Source organism: Schistocerca piceifrons, chromosome 4 (genome assembly GCF_021461385.2).
Source record: "Schistocerca piceifrons isolate TAMUIC-IGC-003096 chromosome 4, iqSchPice1.1, whole genome shotgun sequence".
NCBI lineage: Eukaryota > Metazoa > Arthropoda > Insecta > Orthoptera > Acrididae > Schistocerca > Schistocerca piceifrons.
Genome location: NC_060141.1, coordinates 606,712,120 through 606,733,182, shown reverse-complemented (window position 1 = coordinate 606,733,182; position 21,063 = coordinate 606,712,120). Strand labels below are relative to the sequence as shown.

At 42.8% G+C, this 21,063-nt stretch overlaps 1 protein-coding gene across 1 annotated transcript in view; it reads left to right on the top strand.

Annotated features, from left to right (window-relative positions):
* The window catches only part of LOC124796048, a 76,653-nt gene that overhangs the window by 12,201 nt on the left and 43,389 nt on the right, over nucleotides 1–21,063 (top strand). The window contains exon 2 of the mRNA XM_047260134.1: nucleotides 15,081–15,240. Within this exon, the coding sequence (XP_047116090.1) occupies nucleotides 15,081–15,240 (160 nt within the window). The remainder of the gene's footprint in view (nucleotides 1–15,080; nucleotides 15,241–21,063) is intronic.

Sequence of the window (21,063 nt, the reverse complement as noted above, 5' to 3'; positions counted from 1 at the left end):
CGCTTCAGAGTAACACACACACACACACACACACACATTATATATATAGTGGTCCATTGATCATGACCGGGCCAAATGTCTCACGAAATAAGCGTTTAACGAAAAAACTTCAAAGGACGAAACTTGTCTAGTTTGAAGGGGGAAACCACATGGTCCGCTAGATGGCACTGCCATTGGTCAAATGGATATCAATGTTGTTTTTTTTTTAAATAGGAACCCCCATTTTTATTACCGTGTAGTACGTAAAGGAATATGAATGTTTAAGCTGGACCACTTTTTTCGCTTTGTGATAGATGGCGCTGTAATAGTCACAAACATAAGGCTCACAATTTTAGACGAACAGTTGGTAACAGGTAGGTTTTTAACTTAAAATACAGAACGTAGGTACGTCTGAACATTTTATTTCGGTTGCTCCAATGTGATACATGTACCTTTGTGAACTTATCACTTCTGAGAACGCATGCTGTTACAGCGTGATTACCTGTAAATACCAAATTAATACAATAAATGCTCAAAATGATTTCCGTCAACTTCAGTGCATTTGGCAATACGTGTAACGACATTCCTATCAACAGCGAGTACTTCGCCTTCCGTAATGTTCGCACATGCATTGACAATGCACAGAAGCAGGTTGTGAGGCGTTGTTGGTGGATTACGATAGCAAATATCCTTCAACGTTCCCCACAGAAAGAAATCCGGGGACTTCAGATCCGGTGAACGTGCGGCCCATGGTATGGTGCTGCGACGACTAATCCACCTGTCATGAAATATGCTATTCAGTACCGCTTCAACCGCACGCGAGCTATGTGCCGGACATCCCTCATGTTGGAAGTACATCGCCATTCTGTCATGCAGTGAAACATCTTGTAGTAACATCGGTAGAACATTACGTTGGAAAACAGCATACATTGCACCATTTAGATTGCCATCAATAAAATGGGCGCCAATTATCTTTCCTCCTATAGTGCCGCATCATACATTAACCCGCCAAGTTCGCCGACATTCCACTTGTCTCAGCCATCGTTGAATTTCCGTTGCCCAATAATACATATTGTGCCGGTTTACGTTACCGCTGTTGGTGAACGACGCTTCGACCCTAAATAGAACGCGTGCAAAAAATCTAGCACCGTCCCGTAATTTGTCTTGTAGCCCGTGGCAGAACTGTACACGACGTTCAAAGTCGTCGCCATGCAATTCCTGGTGCACAGAAATATGGTACGTGTGCAATCGATGTTGATGTAGCATTCTCAACACCGACGTTTATGAGATTCCCGTTTCTCCCGCAATTTGTCTGCTACTGATGTGCGGATTAGCCGCGACAGCAGCTAAAACACCTACTTGGGCATCATCATTTATTGCAGGTCATGGTTGACGTTTCACATGTGCATGAACACTTCTTGTTTCCTTAAATAAAGTAACTATCCGGCGAACGGTCCGGGCACTTGGATGATGTCGTCCAGGATACCGAGTAGCATACATAGCACACGCTCGTTGGTCATTTTGCTCACAATAACCATACATCAACACGATATCGACCCTTTCTGCAATTAATAAACGGTACATTTTAACATGGGTATTGTATCACGAAGCAAATACCGTCCGCACTGGCGGTATATTACGTGATACCACGTACTTATACGTTTGTGACTATTACAGCGCGGTCTATCACAAAGCGAAACCAGTCATCCAACTAAAATTACATACTACACGAATATGTAATAAAATATGGGAGTTCCTATTTTAAAAAAACCCAGTTGATATCCGTTTGACTTCTGGTAGCGCCATCTTGCGGGCCAACCACAGCGCCATCTGGTTTCCCCCTTGAAGTTAGACGAGTTTCGTTCTTTGTAGTTTCTTAGTTTGATGGCTATTTCGTGAGATATATGGTCCGGTCACTATCAATGGACCACCCCGTATGTATTGTGATAGATTCTGCAGCTAAAAAAATGTACCTATAATCAGAAACAAATCGTACGGAGATTGGATGTCTGACAGTTTCGTGAAAAAGCAGAGGACCAACATTAAGAAATTACAATAATTTCTCGGGTCTGCCCTGTACGACAAGTGGAGAACCGTCACAGTGCCCGTCCAGAACCGCTGTGTGAAGAACATTGTCATCGTTGGAAAACATCTTTGCTTCCATATATTCTTACCTGATTGCCTGAGCTCTGTCGTTTGTGGTCGATCTCTATGGCCTTCCAACCAGACCAGCATCGGCCACGTCTGTGAGGCCTGGGGCCAAGTTGTTGACAGAATTTCACTGCTGCTGGACGCATGGTTGCACTTTGTCCGTGTATCACCCGAATTTTGCTGTGAATTTATGTGTAGTTTGTACTTTTAGCCTACAAGAATCGTACTGACCTGCGTGCTTCAGTTATGGATAAAGTTCCCAGTTGATGGGCCGCTCCACTCCCACACTGTGGTGCACCTGTGAGCCGTACCGCAGCAGAATTGTGTCTGCTGGAAATCCATAACATCTACCCTCTTCTTACAGTGCACCGCTCTTTTATTTAACAACGGAATTCGCCAGACAGCAGTGCGAACTGAGAAGTTATTTTATTTTGTTTTCGTTACCAGTTTCGGCAGTTCAGTATGTCATTTTCAGGCCCCATCTGCACCTCTCAAAAATTATCGATGCTAGCATACAGGGGCCACCTCTTTCTGAATGTCGTAAATTTGTACCCCAGGTCCTTCTTTTCGAAAACTTGACTGCATCCAAGCACACCTGCAGTCCAAGAATGTGGTCAAAGATATTTGACCATGCTCTTGGACTGCAAATGTAATCAGTTGCAGTCAAGTTTTCGTAAGAAAGGACTTAGTGTACAAATTTACAACATTCAGGAACAGGTGGCCCCTGTATGCTAGTAGCTACAATTTTTGAGGGTGCAGATGGGGCCTGAAAATTTTGAAATGTCCCTGATGGATTTGTTACTCAGATGACAGTCAGTGTCTAGTCCACCTCAGAACTCATTGAGATCACCTGACCATTCTGCTGTTACTGCTTCTCTACTGACAGCAAAATATTCCCCACCACCTTTTGTAGTGGCGAGTCCACTTATCGAGATATCCAATTATCCAATTTTCGATACTGCTTTGAGGGTTTTTATTTTATACACACACAGGTGATCAGTGGCCACACCCCATACTAATAATGTCTGCTAATACACGTCCAGATACTTTTGGTATGGCTCTGTTAAAAGACGAAAGGCTGTTCCCATACAGAAACCACTGGTATCATCGTTTAGGGTGAGCTATGACGTCAATTTCGGTCCACACCCCAGCGCCCAACATCACTGTGCCTCTTCCGGTTTTACGGAGGAAAAATGGGCTGACATGCAGACACATCATTGAACGTGTCTCAGACAGAGTTCAATCCTGCATTGAGACAGTCACGGCGAACGTCGCAGACGCGAAAGGAGGAAAAGCCGTGTACCTGGCGTAATTACGCCAACTTCAGTGGTTCCTGCTCATGACAGGTGTTTTCATTTACCTATTCTGACCCATACAGTGCCATCTACTGATCAATTTTCACACTACTTTTTTCTTCCGCCATACGTTTTCTCCCTTCTCTGAAAATATTCCGTTGCAATTTGATGTCACTCTGACCAGTGGTGTTATTTCTACAGCGTTTTGAAAATTTAACTGAAATTGTAATCACCCTTTATATAAATATTGTAAAACACATCCAAGCGATGAATGAATTTTGTGTGTGATCATCTTCTCACTGCCGAGATGTGAATTCGCAGTCGGTGCATAGTTACGTAAGTAATGTTATCACAATAAATATTATGAAGTGATTCTCCATACATTTTGAATTTCCTTGCCTGAAACTGGCCACTTATCATGAATTCAGGAGAAAAGTAGTTATTTCTTATTGACATATTTTTTTCGCGAGATCAAAAGTAAGCAATACGGCCCGTGGTGTAGGTGTAGCGTCTTCGATTATTAATCGAAACATAACTGGCCCGGGTTAGAACCCCACCACCGTTGATGTTTTCAATATAAATCACCAGCAATGGCGGCCGAAGATCTCTGGAGTAAGAAGTCACCCTCAGTCTGCCAAGGCCCTTGTCAAAGAGAGCGGAGGAGCGGTCAGGGGGTCAGGGCACTCTCTTGCCTTCTGGTTGAAAACTGCTCCTGAACACGGAAGAATCACCAATTATCAACGGCATCAGGATGCAGAAGGCAACGGAAACCACTGCATTAAAGACAATCAACGTGTAACCATAGGACATGTGGCCTGTTGTTGAAAAAGTGTCATGATGATTTCTCTATTGGCAGAAATATTCGGAATAGACCCCCATTTGGATCTCCGGGACCAGAGAGGCAAGGCGAAGGTGACCATGAGAAAAAGTGTGAGCAACCAACGAAAGGATAACGTTCTAAGAGATGGGGTATGAAATGTTAGAAGTTTGAACGTGTTTGGGAAGCTAGAAAAACTTAAGGGAGAAATGTTAAGGTTCACTCTATATACAGGGTGTTACAAAAAGGTACGGCCAAACTTTCAGGAAACATTCCTCACACACAAATAAAGAAGAGATGTTATGTGGACATGTGTCCGGAAACGCTTAATTTGTCCACATAACATATTTTCTTTCTTTGTGTGTGAGGAATGTTTTCTGAGAGTTTGGCCGTACCTTTTTGTAACACCCTGTATAATGCTAGTCAGTCAACTGAAATGGAAAGAAGACAAGGATATCTGGTCAGATGAATACGAGGTAATGTCATCAGCAGCATAGAATCGTACAACGGGAGTAGGATTCGATATGAATAGGACGGTGGGGCAGAGAGTGTATTACTGTCAACGGTTCAGTGATCAAGTTGTCATCAGAATCGAAAGCAAACAAAATAAAGATGAAGATATAGATAAAGTGTATGAGGATACTGAACGAGTAGTTAAGTACGTAAAGGGAGATGAAAAACTAAGAGTCATGGGGAAATAGAATTCTGCTGGGGGGAGTGGGTAGAAAAAAGGGTCGCATGACAATATGGGCTTGGTACTATGAATGATAAATGAGGAAGACTAATTGGGTTCTGCAATAATTTTCAGCTTTAATAGCGAATACTTTGTTCAAGAATCGCCAGAGAAGGAGCTACACTTGGAAAAGCTCGGGAGATACGGAGAGACTTCAGTTAGTTTCATCACGGTCAGGCAGATAATCCGAAATAAAATACTGGATTACAAGGGGTGCCCAGGAGCAGGTACAGATTCGGATCACAATTTGGTAGTGACGAACAGTATTCTGAAGTTTATAAGAGACTAATCAGGAAGAATCAGTGCACAAATAAGTTGGATACGGAAGTGGTAATGAATGAAGAGATATGATTTAGATTCTCTGCGGCTACAGATGCCGCGATAAGGAATAGATCAGTAGAAATTTCAGTTGCGCAGGAATGGACATCTCTAAAAAGGGCGATCACAGATGTTGGAAACAAAAACATAGGCACAAAGAAGGTAGCTGAGAAGAAATAACGGGAAGCAGAAGAAATATTTCAGTTCATCGATGAAAGAAGAAAGTACAAAAAAGTTCGGGGAAATTCAGGAAAACAGAAATATAAGCCGCTTAGGAATGAAATCAACAAAAAGTGTATGAAAGCTAAGATGAAATGGCTGCGTGAAAAATGTGAACATATTGAACAAATGACAATCGGAAGGACTGACTGAACATATAAAAAAGTCAAAATAACCTTCGGTGAAATTAAAAGCAACGATGGTTACATTAAGAGTGCAATGGGAATCACACTGTTAAGTGCAGCGGAGAGAGAGGGTAGTTAGGAAGAGTATATTAAAAGTCTTTGTAAGGGGAAGACTTGTCTGATGTGACAGAAGAAGAAACATGAGTCTACTTGGAAATGGTAGGGGATTCATTATTAGAATCAGGATTTAAGAGAGACTTGGAGAACTTAAGATGAAATAAGGCAAAGACAAAAATCTAATGTTTACAGTGGTGCATCCAATGTATGAGTCTGACTATATATCATCTGACTGTCGGAAAAATATGATCCACACAATTCGGAAAACAGCAAGAGCTGACAACTACGAGAATTATTGCTTAACAGCTCATGCATCCATGCTGGGTACAGTAGTAATATGCAGAAGAATGGAAAAGAAAATTTAGGATACGTTAGATGACGATCAGTTTCACCTTAGGAAAAGCAAAGGCTCGAAACAGACAGTTCTGAAGTTGCGGCTGATAATGGAAGCGAGACTAAACGTAAATCAAAACACGTTCTTAGCATTCGTCGACGTGGCAAAAGCGTTCGACAATTTCAAGTAGTTCAAGATATTCCAAATTCTGAGGAACACGGAGAGACGGGTAATGTACAACATGTACAAGAGCAAAGAGAGAACAATAGGAGTGCTGGGACTGGTTAAAATGGTTCAAATGGCTCTGAGCACTATGGGACTTAACATCTGTGGTCATCAGTCCCCTAGAACCTAGAACTACTTAAACCTAACTAACCTAAGGACATCACACACATCCATGCCCGGGGCAGGATTCGAACCTGCGACCGTAGCGGTCACGCGGTTCCAGACTGAAGCGCATAGAACCGCACGGCCACACGGGCCGGCGGAGTGCTTGGACTAAAAAGGGTGTTACACACGGATATAGTCTTTCGCCCCTACCGTTCAGTCTGTACACTGAAGAAGCGATGATGGAAATAAAAGATAATTGGCATTGTGGAGTTTCCAGGTGGGAAGATATCAATAGTAAGATTGGCGAATGACATTGCTATCCGCAGTGAAAGTGAGGAAGAATTACAGAATGGGTTCAATGGGATGAACATTCTCATGAGTACAGAATATGGACTGAGGGTATATTAAAAAAAAAGACAAAAGCAATGAGAAGCAGCAGAAATGAGAACATCGATAAACTTAACATCAGGACCGATGGTCACGGTGTGGAGGAAGCTAAGGAATTCTGCTACCTAGGCAGTAAAATAACGCATCATGGGGAAGAGGACATCAAAAGCAGACTAGCAATGGCAGAAACGGAATTCTTGGCGTAGAAATGTCTTCTAGTATCGGTCATAGGCCTTAATTTCAGGAAGAAATTTCTGAGAATGTACGTTTTGAGTACAGCATTGTACGGTAGTGAATCATGGACTACGGGAAAATCGGAAAAGAAGAAAAACGAAGCCTTTGAGACAGACGAATGTTGACAATTAGGTGGACTGATAAGACAAGGAATGAGGATGTTCTGTGCAGATTCGGAGAGGAAAGGAATATATGGAAAACACTGACACGCATAATGTACAGGATGATGGAAATCGGCTAAGATATCAAGGAATAACTTTCATGGCTATAAAGGGAGCTGTAAAGGGTAAAAAACTCTCGAGAAAGAAAGAGATTAGAACACATCTAGCAAATAATTTAGGACGAAGGCTGCAAGTGCTACTTTGAGATGAAGAGGCTGGCACAGGAGAAGAATTCTTGGCGGACCGCATCAAACCAATTTAAATAGCAAGCACGCATTTGCTTCTCAGTCCTTTCTCATATTTATTAACTGTGTGACGAAGATAGAGCTTCTGTCTGACTTTCTGCAGACATAAATGTGTAGAAATTTAAATTATGTGTGTCGTGTCTAACGCTGCTTTACTTGAAATCGCTGCTTTACTTGAAATAAGTAATGATTATGTATCTTCTGTCGATCCAATTGTATTAAGAAATTTAATTCACAGCACTAGGGATATATCATGTTACATCGAGTTCGTGGTTACGTAATGTGATCCTGAAGGAGCTCATTTCGGTGCTTGAAAATTTCAGTATTGATGGTTCACCTACGTAAACTCAGCGGACTGGTCCATAATCCTGATGCCCTTCGCTGTACCTGACCGGTTTGTATTGTGAGTTCTTCCTGCTTATACCGGATTTAGGAATGCTGTACGAAAATATGTGCAGGGCTGTTGTCCACATACCTCTTCACGTATAGGACATAGAGTATTACTGCTATTACTGTTGTTTAGACGAGTAATTTACTGTATTCTTGTTTCTACATCTACGTTTCTCGTACGAATCTCTCCAATAGTACTGTCGTGCTAGTGAACTGCCTATAGGTAATTGTTTTTCTGCAGTATTTATTATTCCTAAGGATACTTGGAAAGAATTCGTTCAATCAGTTTGTCTTATTTTATCCAACACTGACATATATTCTTCGTTTTATTGTTTAATCTGAGGTTGCTCCCACTAGTCAACACTTCAGGCTTTTTGATTTTCCTCATTACTTTTCATCAGCCGGCTCATTGAAGACATTTTGTACAGTTAGATGTATTTCGTTACCGGTTTCCGAATAGTTGTTGAGCGACTTCTCGCGTCTAGATGACTCATGTTCTTTGTTCCTTTCGAAGTTAGTGTTCTTTGCTCAATATGGACACGTAGTACACAAATTTCTTGCGTTTCTTAATAATGTTAACTTCAGCCCATAGGTTTTCTCTATGATATCGGAAGACCTTATATTCTTTCCGTCTCTTCATCCCTTCTAAACGTAATTTTTCATATTCGCTTCAAGGGTTTCACACACTAATATTATCAGTATCATGATGGTCTAATAACTGACATTAATGTGTGGAAATTTAAGTTCTTTTGCTAGATTTCGCGTGTATAGAAACACAAAAGCCTTACGCGTCATACTGTGTTCAACAATAATAGAAGCTTTACAGCAACTGATTTACAGTTCTAAGGTTTATGCAAGTAACGTTACCCGATTTCATCTTAACTGAAAAGCTTTCATTTGTTTTTGTAGGAAACGGCGGCACTGCGTTCACGTGACAGTGAGACAAAGTTGTTACCTGCAGTTTCCCATAAGTATGTGTCCTATGCTAATGCAAAAGCTTCCGTGTCTTCTGCTTAGGCCACCATAGATGTACTGAATACCGTGCGTGATCTTATACGGCTCCTCTCCTGCTTATGATATTCGCTACCGATCTATCTGTCTACTTTGTACGTATTTCGCAATTTCAAAACCTAATCGATTTTATTCATTTTCTCCTACGAATCTATTTTTAAATTCATTTTATACAGAGTGTTTATTTTTTACGCATTATCATCCATGATATTTAAAAGTCATGAGACTTTCGTGTGTGAGATCCTCGAGACTGCGGCGAAAGTGGGTCATACACTTTATTACATAACCTCAAGCGGAAAATATTCATGATGAGATACAAGAAAATTTACTCTACGAAGAAGATATACTAACCCAAATTATACCAACCTCTGTTGCCTAATTTGAAGTGAAGGGATTGAAGACCGATGAACTGATTTGTGACGGCAGTGGGGTGGCAGTCTTTTCATAGCAACTTTTTTCTGTGGGGTGGGAATAGCGAGATTGCCAAACTTTCCCGTGTAAGGGCACGAGTTACAATGTGACATACGTTGGTACTCACTCATTTTCGGCGCTTCCAAATTACTCGTGTCTTCGTCCTTTGTCTACTGAGAAAGCCCGTATTTGGTAGATCTGGCCTTGTATCTGTAATATAATATATATTTCTCAAGGGTGCTCACCTACCTCTAACCGTAACGATAATAAGCTGATATCACCTAAAAACCAGTTAGCAAAGAAAATCTATGCAGAAGGGCATTAAGTGCTAATTCTTTCCCATACGAAATTCTTCTACAAATTCTTTCAAATGCTTCACATTAAATTCCTACATATTCGTAGTAATCATTATTCTAGAGATGTATCACAGGAGATATTAATCCATTCCGTTTTATCATATTATAAATCTGTAGAAATTAATCTCACTGTGGTTGCAAACAGATCTAACTGTTCTGCACTACGATTTCATATAGCTTTGGGTCTTGTTCTTAAATTGCGTATTATGTTAATGTTTTAATTTCTGTTGAGGTTTTATCTCAGTAATTACATGGCAGCGGGCTATGGTCACATAACTCGATGATAATGATTAACCTTACCCATTACCGATGTTGAAGAATTGTGACTGTTTATTTAAAATAAATTCAGGAATTAGTCTAAAATTTTACTATAAAAACAAGCTTAGTACACTACTGGCCATTAAAATTGCTACACCACGAAGATGACGTGCTACAGACCCGAAATTTAACCGACAGGAATAAGATGCTGTGATATGCAAATGATTAGCTTTTCAGAGCATTCGCACAAGGTGGGCGCCGGTGGCGACACCTACAACGTGCTGACATTAGGACAGTTTCCAACCGATTTTTCATACACAACCAGCAGTTGACCGGCGTTGCCTGGTGAAACGTTGTTGTGATACCTCGTGTAAAGGAGGAGATATGCTTACCATCTCGTTTCCGACTTTGATAAAGGTCGGATTGTAGCCTATCGCGATTGCAGTTTATCGTATCGCGACATTGCTGCTCGCGTTGGTCGTGATCCAATGACTGTTAGCAGGATATGAAATCGGTGGGTACAGGAGGGTAATACGTAAAGCCGTGCTGGATTCCAACGGCCTCGTATCACTAGCAATCGAGATGGCAGACATTTTTTTTTTATCTGCATGGCTGTAACGGATCGTGCAGCCACGTCTCGATCCCTGAGTCAACAGATCGGGACCTTTGCAAGACAACAACCATCTGCACGAACAGTTCGACGACGTTTAAAGCTCGGAGACGATGGCTGCGGTTACCCTTGACGCTGCATCACAGACGGGAGCGCCTGCGATGGTGTCCTCAACGACGAACCTGGGCGCACGAATGGCAAAACGTCATTTTTCCGGATGGGTCCACGTTCTGTTTACAGCATCATGATGGACGCATCCATGTTTGGCGACATCGCGGTGAACGCACATTGGAAGCGTGTATTCGTCATCGTCATACTCGCGTATCAAACGGCGTGATGGTATGGGGTGCCATTGTTTACAGTCTCGGCCACGTCTTGTTGGCATTGACGGCGCTTTGAACAGTGGACGTTACATTTCAGATGTGTTACGACCCGTGGCTCTACCCCTCAATCGATCACTGCGAAACCCTACATTTCAGCAGGATAACGCACGACCGCATGTTGCAGGTCCTGTACAGGCCTTTCTGGATACAGAAAATGTTCGACATCTCCACTGGTCAGCTCATTCTCCAGATCTCTCACTAATTGAAAACGGTTGGTCAACGGTGACCGAGCAACGTGCTCGTCACAATACGACAGTCACTACTCTTGATCAACTGTGGTATCGTGTTGAAGCTGAATGGGCAGCTGTACCTGTACACGCCTGTTTGACCCAATGCCCAGGCGTATCAATGCCGTTATTACGGCCAGAGGTGCTTGTTCTGGCTACTGATTTCTCAGGCTCTATGCACCTAAATTGCGTGAAAATTTAATCACATGTCAGTTCTAGTATAATATATTTGTCCAATGAATACCCGTTTACCATCTGCATTTCTTCTGGGTGTCAACACACAGCATCTGACTACCTACTCTATGAACAGCAGGCTTAAGAAACAAATTTTTCCATCAGAATTTTGAAGTCTTAATAGTTTAAAACAACTAATTAGTCAACCAACTACCCCCCCCCCCCCCTCTGGCCCACACACCCAAATCTCCCCGCCTCTCTCCCTCTCTTTACATACTAACTACTAGACTTTCGTCTCCCTTTCCTTTTCCGTACAGTCTCAACGTAAATAACTTTAAATATCCTACCATAGAATGCATCCTGTATTGTACGTCTAAATGTCCCATCCTGTATTGTATGTCTAAATGTCCCAGCACTCTACTGTAAAAATAAATAAGTATCTTTATACGTATTACCTTTAGCTGCTATAAAAAGAATGTGCTTTTACTGATATTCCAGATATAATGTACGATCAGACATAAGTCAGCAGATTTTCTACTTCCATTCTTGTTGTCTTTTAGATGTAAGTACAAACAGCTGCAGTTCTCTGCAAATAGTATAACTTCATTTTATTTTATTTTATTTTTGAGCATTCGTGTTGTCAAAAACCCCCAATCAGCTTTGATTGAAGTATTTGTCCACACAGTAACTGTGTTATACACTGAAGGCCAAAGAAACTGGTACAGGAATGCCTATTCAAATACAGAGATATGTAAACAGGCAGAATACGGTGCAGTCGTTTACTGCTACTATAATGGCAGATTATCAAGATTTAAGTGAGCTTGATCGTGTTACAAACACCGCACGATCAATGGGACACAGCACCTCCGGGTTAGCGACTAAGTGGAATTTTCCCGTACGACAATTTCACGAGTGTACGGTGAATATCAGGAATCCGGTAAAGCAACAAATCTCCGACATCACTGGGGCCGGAAAAAGATCCTGGAAGAATGGGACCAAGACGACTGAAGAGAATGGTTCAACGTGACACAACAGCTACTCTTCCGCAGATTGCAGCTGAATTCAATGCTGGGCCATTAACAAGTGTCAGCGTGCGAACCATTCAACGAAACGCCATCGATATGGGCTTTCGGAGCCGAAGGCCCAGTCATATACCGTTAATGACTGCACGATACGGGGATTTACGCCTCGCCTGGTCCCGTCAATCCCGACATTGGACTGTTGATGACTGGAAATATGTTGCCTGATCGGACGTGTCTCGTTTCAAATTATATCCAGCGGATGGACGTGTACGGGTACGGAGACTGCCTCAATACCCATGGACCCTGCACGTCACCAGGGTACTGTTCAAGCTGGCAGAGGCTCGGTAATGGTGTGGGGCGTGTGCAGTTGGAGTGATGTGGGACCGGTGATACAGACGATGAGACTATGACAGGTGACACGAACATAAGCATCCCGTCTGATCACCTGCATCCAGTCATGCCCATTGCGTATTCCGACGGACATGGGAAATTCCAGCAGGACAATGTGACACCCCAACACGTTCGGAATTGCTACAGAATGGCTCCAGGCACACACTTCAACTGGCCATCAAAGTCCTCAGACATGAACATAATGGAGGATATTTTGGATGTCTTGCAACGTACTGTCCTCCACCCCTTCGTATTCTTACGGGTTTGTGGACAGTCCTGCAGGATTCATAGAGTCACTTCCCTCCAGCAGTAATTCAGACATAGTCGCGTCCATGCCACGTCGTGTTGCGGCATTACTGGGTGCTCGCGGCCGTCATACACGATGAAATGCAGGTGTTTCAGTTTCTTTGGTTCTTCAGTGTATGTTAATGTAAGAATAGGAATAAGACACCAGATCAGCTGAAGTTTGTTCTTTTAGTTTTTTATTCATTTATTCTATTTTTGGGCATTGATGTTAATGACAGTTTGATTAAAATATTTCCCCTTAAATTGATCTTATTAGATGAAAACAGAAACATATGTCTCTGCGTAAATTACGTTATATTTTCTTATGAAGTCCTTTGTAACGAGCACAGGTTGTACTACACATACTGGTCGCTGGCAAAGTTTCGTAACTACGATATATAGGTGAGTAATGTGATACCAACTGTCCATGACAGTGGAAGCTGAATGGGGGGATTTGACAACAAAACAGCCCATAGAGTCGCAGTAAATACAGATCTCATTTTCGGATCTTAATCGCCATATAAACAGTATACATGGCGATACATTGAAGCATTTTCCATCTCCTCGTTCCAGAGCCAGTCCCAAGAGTTGTGCTTTAAAACAGTCTTGTAACCTGCTGTGCACCATCTGAAGAAAAGCCTGAAAAAGTTCGAAAATCGGTTAATGAAATAAATATCTACTTAAAACAGTGACTGGTTGCAGTTTTCTATATTTATATTATGTTGGATGATTCCTCATCACGAAGATCTTGAATGGATTGGGTTAAACTTGATCTACATCTACATCTACATCCACACTCCGCAAGCCACCTGACGGTGCGTGGCGGAGGGTACCTTGAGTGTCGGTTCTCCCTTCTATTCCAGTCTCGTATCGTTCGAGGAAAGAAAGATTGTCGGTATGCCTCCGTGTGGGGCCCTAATCTCTCTGATCTTAACCTCATGGTCTCTTCGCGAGATATACGTAGAAGGGAGCAATATACTGCTTGACTCCTCGGTGAAGGTATGTTCCCGAAACTTCAATAAAAGCCCGTACCGAGCTACTGAGCATCTGTCTTGCAGAGTCTTCCACTGGAGTTTATCTATCATCTCCGTAACGCTTTCGCGATTACTAAATGATCCTGTAACGAAGCGCGCTGCTCTCCGTTGGATCTTCTATATCTCTTCTATCAACCCTATAGGGTACGGATCCCACACCGGTGAGCAGTATTGAAGCAGTGGGCGAAAAAGTGTACTGTAACCTACTTCCTTTGTTTTCGGACTACATTTCCTTAGGATTCTTCCAATGAATCTGTCTGGCATCTGCTTTACCGGCGATTAATTTTATATGGTCATTCCATTTTAAATCACTCCTAATGCCTACTCCCAGATAATTTATGGAACTAACTGCTTCCAGTTGCTGACCTGCTACATTGTAGCTAAATGATAAAGGACATTTCTTTCTATGTATTCGCAGCACATTACATTTGTCTACATTGAGATTCATTTGCCATTCCCTGCACCATGCGTCAATTCGTTGCAGATCCTCCTGCATTTCATTACAATTTTCCATTGTTACAACCTCTCGATATACTACAGCATCATCCGCAAATAGCCTCAGTGAAAATGGCTCTGAGCACTATCGAACTTCTGAGGTCAGCAGTCCCCTAGAACTTAGAAGTACTTAAACCTAGCTAACCTAAGGACATCACACACATCCATGCCCTAGGCAAGATTCGAACTTGCGACCGTAACGGTCACGCGGTTCCATACTGAAGCCCCTAGAACCGCTCGGCCACTTCGGCCGGCTAGCATCAGTGAAAGTCCGATGTTATCCACAAGATCATTTATATATATTGTTGACAGCAACGGTCCTACGACACTCCCCTGCGGCACACCTAAAGTCACTCTTACTTCGGAAGACTTCCCTCGATTGAGAATGACATGCTGCGTTCTGTTATCTAGAAACTCTTCAATCCAATCACACAATTGGTGTGATAATCTATGTGCTCTTACTTTGTTCGTGAGGTTGGTGGCCTGAGAGTAAAGACGAATGATGGTAAAACTCAAAATACTCTCTAGTCGTATTGCTTCTGGTCAGAGTTCTATCTCTAATGACATCATGCTTTCCACCTTCACGCAGATGACGACCGACTGGAGCGCCTGCACATAATCTACAAGTGCAAGATAGAACGTACAAAGAAGGCGCTGGACGCCTACTTTTCTTTGAAGAACGTCTTTCCTGAGCTGCTTCTGAACAGAGATCCCCTTGATAACAACATCCGACAGAGCACCGAAACTGTGTGAGTATTATTCCCTGTCTACATTCTGTCATTTCAGTAGCTGTCACGAAAGGTAAAAGGACAGTATCTCTATTACGCAGCTTTAGAACATTAACTTCATAAATGTCAGGGCTCTGCTGATAGATATAAGCGAATATTTTAAGGATGTCTCAAGAGAGATACCGTTCTGCTTTCTACCGGTATCTGCAACGGGTGGTTTTACTGGTGGATAACATGTTTGTAAGTGATTAGTGTCGTTGTTAAGTCGCGGGTGCTGAATTCGAAAAATAAATCCGTTCTTGCCTGTTTGTGTGTTATGACACCCCCTGTTCTGTCTATTGAAATCCTTGAAAGCACTGTATACTAGTTAGTGTTCTGTACCTAAATATGTGCGCAGGAGACATAGGGCGTGGAAAGTGGCTGGGAGATGAGCGGGCGCGAATTCTTAACAATTAATAAATATGTTTATTAGTCTGACTCAATTACTCCGACGACATACACGGGGTTACATAAGTAAGGGGTTCAACGCTCAGATTATCAAAATGCCTAACTTAATATCCCATGAAATAGAAGACTCCGTAAAATAACCTGCGCCTTTGAAATTTTTGAACCTTAATGTAGAAGGAGCATGAAAAAATCACCACCAGTAATAAACAACAGTAAAAGCATGACAAGAAAAATAGGCAATAATTAATTCTTGGCCCAGAATGAAATACAGGGCGAGTCAAAACTCCATGGACACCTTCATAAGTTGGAAGATTAAAGGGAAAATTGAAATGTGATATGAGAACATAGGTTTGATGTGAAATCCGCCATTTTGGATTCAAGCCTTTTTTTTTTTTTTTTAAATGGGAAGGGGAGTGTATGACACATCAAATTACACTCGCTTGAGCTCTGGGATTTAGTGGTGTAACTTGTTTTTGTCTATCTTGTATAGTTTAGGGGTTATTAATGTCCAAATTTGGGAAATTACCTTCATACCGACTGCAACAACACATGTTCTACGTGTTGTCCACTCCGTGCAACGCACAACTGTAGTCGCCGCAACCACTCTGACTGCACACGGAGGAGAGTGTCTCCTGCAATTTGGTCACAGCCGTGTTGTGTGCGTTCCTCCAGATGTCTCAAACCTCGGTTGCTCTCAGCCTACACTATCTGCGTAAGATGTCCCCATGGGCGGCCAATCCACGGGACAACGGCGACCAATCCACTTTCGTGGCAGTTGTTCCTCCAACCATTCACGGACACCAGTGCCATAGGGTGGAGGGGCTCCATCGTGCTGAAAATAAGATTTGAGAATGCCGTCAGCGTTCAGTGCGGAAGGGAACATAAGGTCCTGCAGAAGCATCAGAATTTAAAAAAAAACCGACCAAAGGTTAACATTCTAACTAACAGTATAAATCATTTAAAAGAGAACAGGATATAAAAATGGATCACACCAACAAAGGCTACCAGGTGATCATCTCAGCCACGATAAATAAAAACTGCATGTCAGTGGAGGCTAGCAGTAAGGAGAGATGAAAAAAAATTCACTGAACACAACAAACAATAAAACATCAGTTCTCAGCCTTAGTTCACTAGACCCTACAGCGGCCTTTGCGCAGTGGCACTGTGATCTCTTTCGGAATCCAAATTTATGCAGGAAGACATAGTTTCTGCTGTACAAAGATTTGAACTGATCACTGTCGGCACATTTTCTTTAACAGTCATAGAAAGACACCCACCGCAGCTCACAAAATCTGTATCCTGACCATGCTACATTCCCTTGATCTGCCCTCTTAGGAACTTGGCAGATGTGTTGACTTCTTGCTGGCTTTCTTGATACAGGGTCTACACTGTGGCTCCATCTTATGACGAAAGCGGCCACCCTGTCCTCCACATACATGTGCCTGCTATCACTGGCCAACTCCGTAGGCTGGTAAAACTGGCATATGAACAGACTGGTTAGCACGCCATTCGTTGTCCAGCACCATGGAAAGTCTCACCCGCCATTGCCCATGCTGCTGCCGACGTTCGCTACGTGTAGTCCTCACTTCCTTTACTCGGCCGCGACTCCATACCCACTGTCTCATAAGGCCGCATCTCATTTTAGCGTGGCGCTGCATTCGTCAGACTAAGAAAATATGCGGGCCCCTACTCCTGTAAGACTCATCAGCTGTACCAGATCCAACAGCTAAATCGGGCGGAATTCCATACTGTCGCGAACAGCTAATTCACAGCACATTTTTTTTTTTTTTTTTTTTTTTTTTGTAGATTTAACTGTCGAAAAGTAATCGAAATATGTACAAGGAGTTGCTGCACCTGACCTTCAGTTCAGCAATCCCTCTGTTGAAATTGAAGGTGGTTTGTCACACAAATACCGGTGAATCATGCTTGAACATGTAGAATCATACTGTACTCTTGTTGCTATATCTCACCACTGAGACTTCTGACAGTTATTGCGAATATTGCCGTAAGTACGTAAAAGTTTGTGTTTTCTACATTGTATAAATTTTTTTATCATATATGTGGCGTATTAAGTCTGAAATCATAAAAATGAAAACTTAATGACATTGTAGAGAAGTGCTGTGACATTTCTTTCAGGAGAGAGACTGTGACCAGGACGAGATATGGAAATTCACATACGCTGTTCATCATGTACTACACTCCTGATAGGCTAGTGAAAAGAAGCTTATCCGTTAATTAGCAGACTCTTGATAATAAACTCAAATTATCCTGAAAAGACAACTTAAAAAATTTCAGAAGCAAGTATTACGTGAAAAACTCAAGAGGAACTGTGTATCCCCTTACTTACCACTCCCGCAGAGGACCGTGAAGATAAAATCAGCGTAGTATGCACAGAGACAGACGAGCAGTGGCTCTTCCCGCACTCCCTACGTGAGTGGAAGACAAGATCCATAAGATGCTAAGTACGCTTTGACAGGAAGTTCAGAGTGGTTTTCACAATATGCACATCGATTTACTCTATGTGACCGAAAGTATCCGGACATCCCGAAAAACATACGTTTTTCATATTAGGTGCATTTTGCTGACACCAATTGCCATGTGCTCCATATCAGCGACCTCAGTAGTCATTAGACATCGTGAGAGCAGAGTGCGGCGCTCCGCGGAACTCAAGGACTTCGAACATGGTCAGGTGATTGGGTGTCACTTGTGTCACACGCCTGTACGCGAGATTTCCACACTCCTAAACAGCCCTGGGTCCACTGTTTTCGATGTGATAGTAAAGTGGAAACGTGAAGGGACACGTACAGCACAAAAGCGTACAGGCCGACCTCGTCTGTTGACTGACAGAGACCGCCGAATGTAGAATAGGGTCGTAATGTTTAATAGGCAGACATCTATCCAGACCATCACACAGGAATTCCAAACTGCATCTGAATCCACTGCAAGTACTATGACAGTTAGGCGGGAGGTGAGAAAACTTGGATTTCATGCGAACGGCTGCTCATAAGCCACACATCAAGCCGGTAAATGTCAAATGACGCCTCGTTTGGTGTAAGGAGCGAAAACATTGGACGATTTAACAGTGTAAAAACGTTGTATTGAGTGACGAATCACAGTCCACAATGTGGCGATCCGATGGCAGGGTGTGGGTATGGCGAATGCCCGGTGAACGTCATCTGCCAGCATGTATAGAGCGAATAGTAAATTTCGGAGGCGGTGGCGTTATGGTGTGGTCGTGTTACAAACACCGCACGATCCCATGATGTACTGTATGGAGGTATTACAACACAGGCCTACATTGATGTTTTAAGCATCTTCTTGCTTCCCACTGTTGAAGAGCAATTCGGAGATGGTGATTGCATCTTTCAACACGATCGAGCACCTGTTCATAATGCACGTCCGGTGGCTGAGTGGTTTCACGACGATAACATCCCTGTAATGCACTGACCTGGACAGTGTCCTGACCAGAATGCTATAGAACATTTCTGGGATGCTTTGGAACGCCGACTTCGCGCCACGCCTCACCGACCGACATCGATACCTCTCCTCAATGCAGCACTGCGTAAAGAATGGTCTGCCATTCCCCAAGAAACCTTCCAGCACCTGGTCGAACGTATGCCTGCGAGAAAGGAAGTTTTCATTGAGGCTAAGGGTGGGCCTGCACCATATAAAACTCCAGCATTACCGATGGAGGGCGCGTCGTGTGTGTCTTTTTCAGCCATTTGTCCGGATACTTTTGATCACATAGTGTACGTGTCCTCCGCAATTCCCCTGATTATGAGGGATCCAAGGAATGACATAATGAACTACTATTTTCGTCTAACAAAACTAAATGGAATCACCGCGGAAAAAGGAAAACCATGCAATATCCTAAATTTGTCGTCCGCTGTTAGGCTTGTAGCCCATCGTGAATAATTGCTGAACCATTGCCTCCTGAAAATGTGACAGTGAGCGAATACAGTGAGGAAACTGCAAGATTCAGCGAAGGAGATATGCACCCGAATATAATATTTCAAGGCCATTATGAATCAAATGACCTACGCCTCCTGTCTAAAAGAGATCTCAACTCCCGTGTTCTTGATTTAAATTTGTCAAAGCAACAGGCTGAACTATTAGCTTCATGATTAAAATGATATAAACATGTCCTTTGCGATAAAAAAGTGTTTTCTTTCTGAATTCTTCTCCAAAGTTTTGGTAATGATACCGAGTTAGTTACGGCAACTCTTAGCCATAATTTCATTATAAATGAGTCTTGGATGTTCATAGATTCCGGGAAAGTTAGCAGCACTGCTTCTCCCCAACGGGAACAAATTTCCTTCCGTTCCGTCTGCTTATGCTCAAATGGCTCTAAGCACTATGGGACTTAAAACCTGACGTAATCAGTCACCTAGAACTTAGAACTGCTTAAACCTAACTAACCTAAGGACATCACACATACATCCATGCCCGAGGCAGGATTCGAACCTGCGACCGTAGCGGTCGCGCGGTTGCAGACTGAAGCGCCTAGAACCGCTCGGCCACACCTCTGCTTACGCAGTTAATCTGGTGGAGACATATGAGAGCTTTAAACTGCTGCTCGTGCTTGTCCAGTGTTAAGATGCTTTTAGACCTGTGCGATTTCCCGTGTGCGCTAGGTGCATGGAGCCATTGCACGAAGAGGCAAGGAGTCGCATACACCGGTGCAAAGTCGCGTATGCCTCGGCATTGTGCGCTCGGGGACGCTGGAGTCTTCCCTTACGAGACGGGACGACACATGCCTCTTCTTGCTTGTGGAGCAAGTACATCCGCGCGGCAACTAGCCGCAAAATGCACAGATGTAAACGCTCCATTACAAATATGTGTGGCGTATAAGTGGATTTTGAAAGTATTAACGGTTTTTCTCGTCATGTAGGACTGCTACTTTCTGTGCGAGTGAAACAGCAGAAGCTGAAAACAAGGAACCATTATTGGAAAAAAATGGCCTGCTTTGGATAAACTACTGCCTTGGCAGACGAATGTGGTTAATGCTTCTGACCCCGAAAATGTGTGCCTTCAGCCGCTTCACACTGATCTGGGTCCCGCCAAAAACTTTGCGAAGAAAGCCATGAGCATAACTTCATGTGAATTCATGTACTTGTGAGAGTAGATTTCAAGGACTGGTGAAGTCAAAATAAAGTGATTGTGTGTGTGTGTGTGTGTGTGTGTGTGTGTGTGTGTGTGTGTGGTGGGGGGGGGGAGGAGTATTTTTTACGTCTGCGAATTGGGAACTAAATATTTGATGAACATTTCCTTGATTTGTTGAGCGATGTTCAAAAAATGGCAGGGCGTTCTTTAGCAAGTGTCTGTAAGGGAAGTTTTGGCATCTGTAAGGCAGAGAACTGTCGCACTATTATATAAAAACTACAGAGATATTTCTAC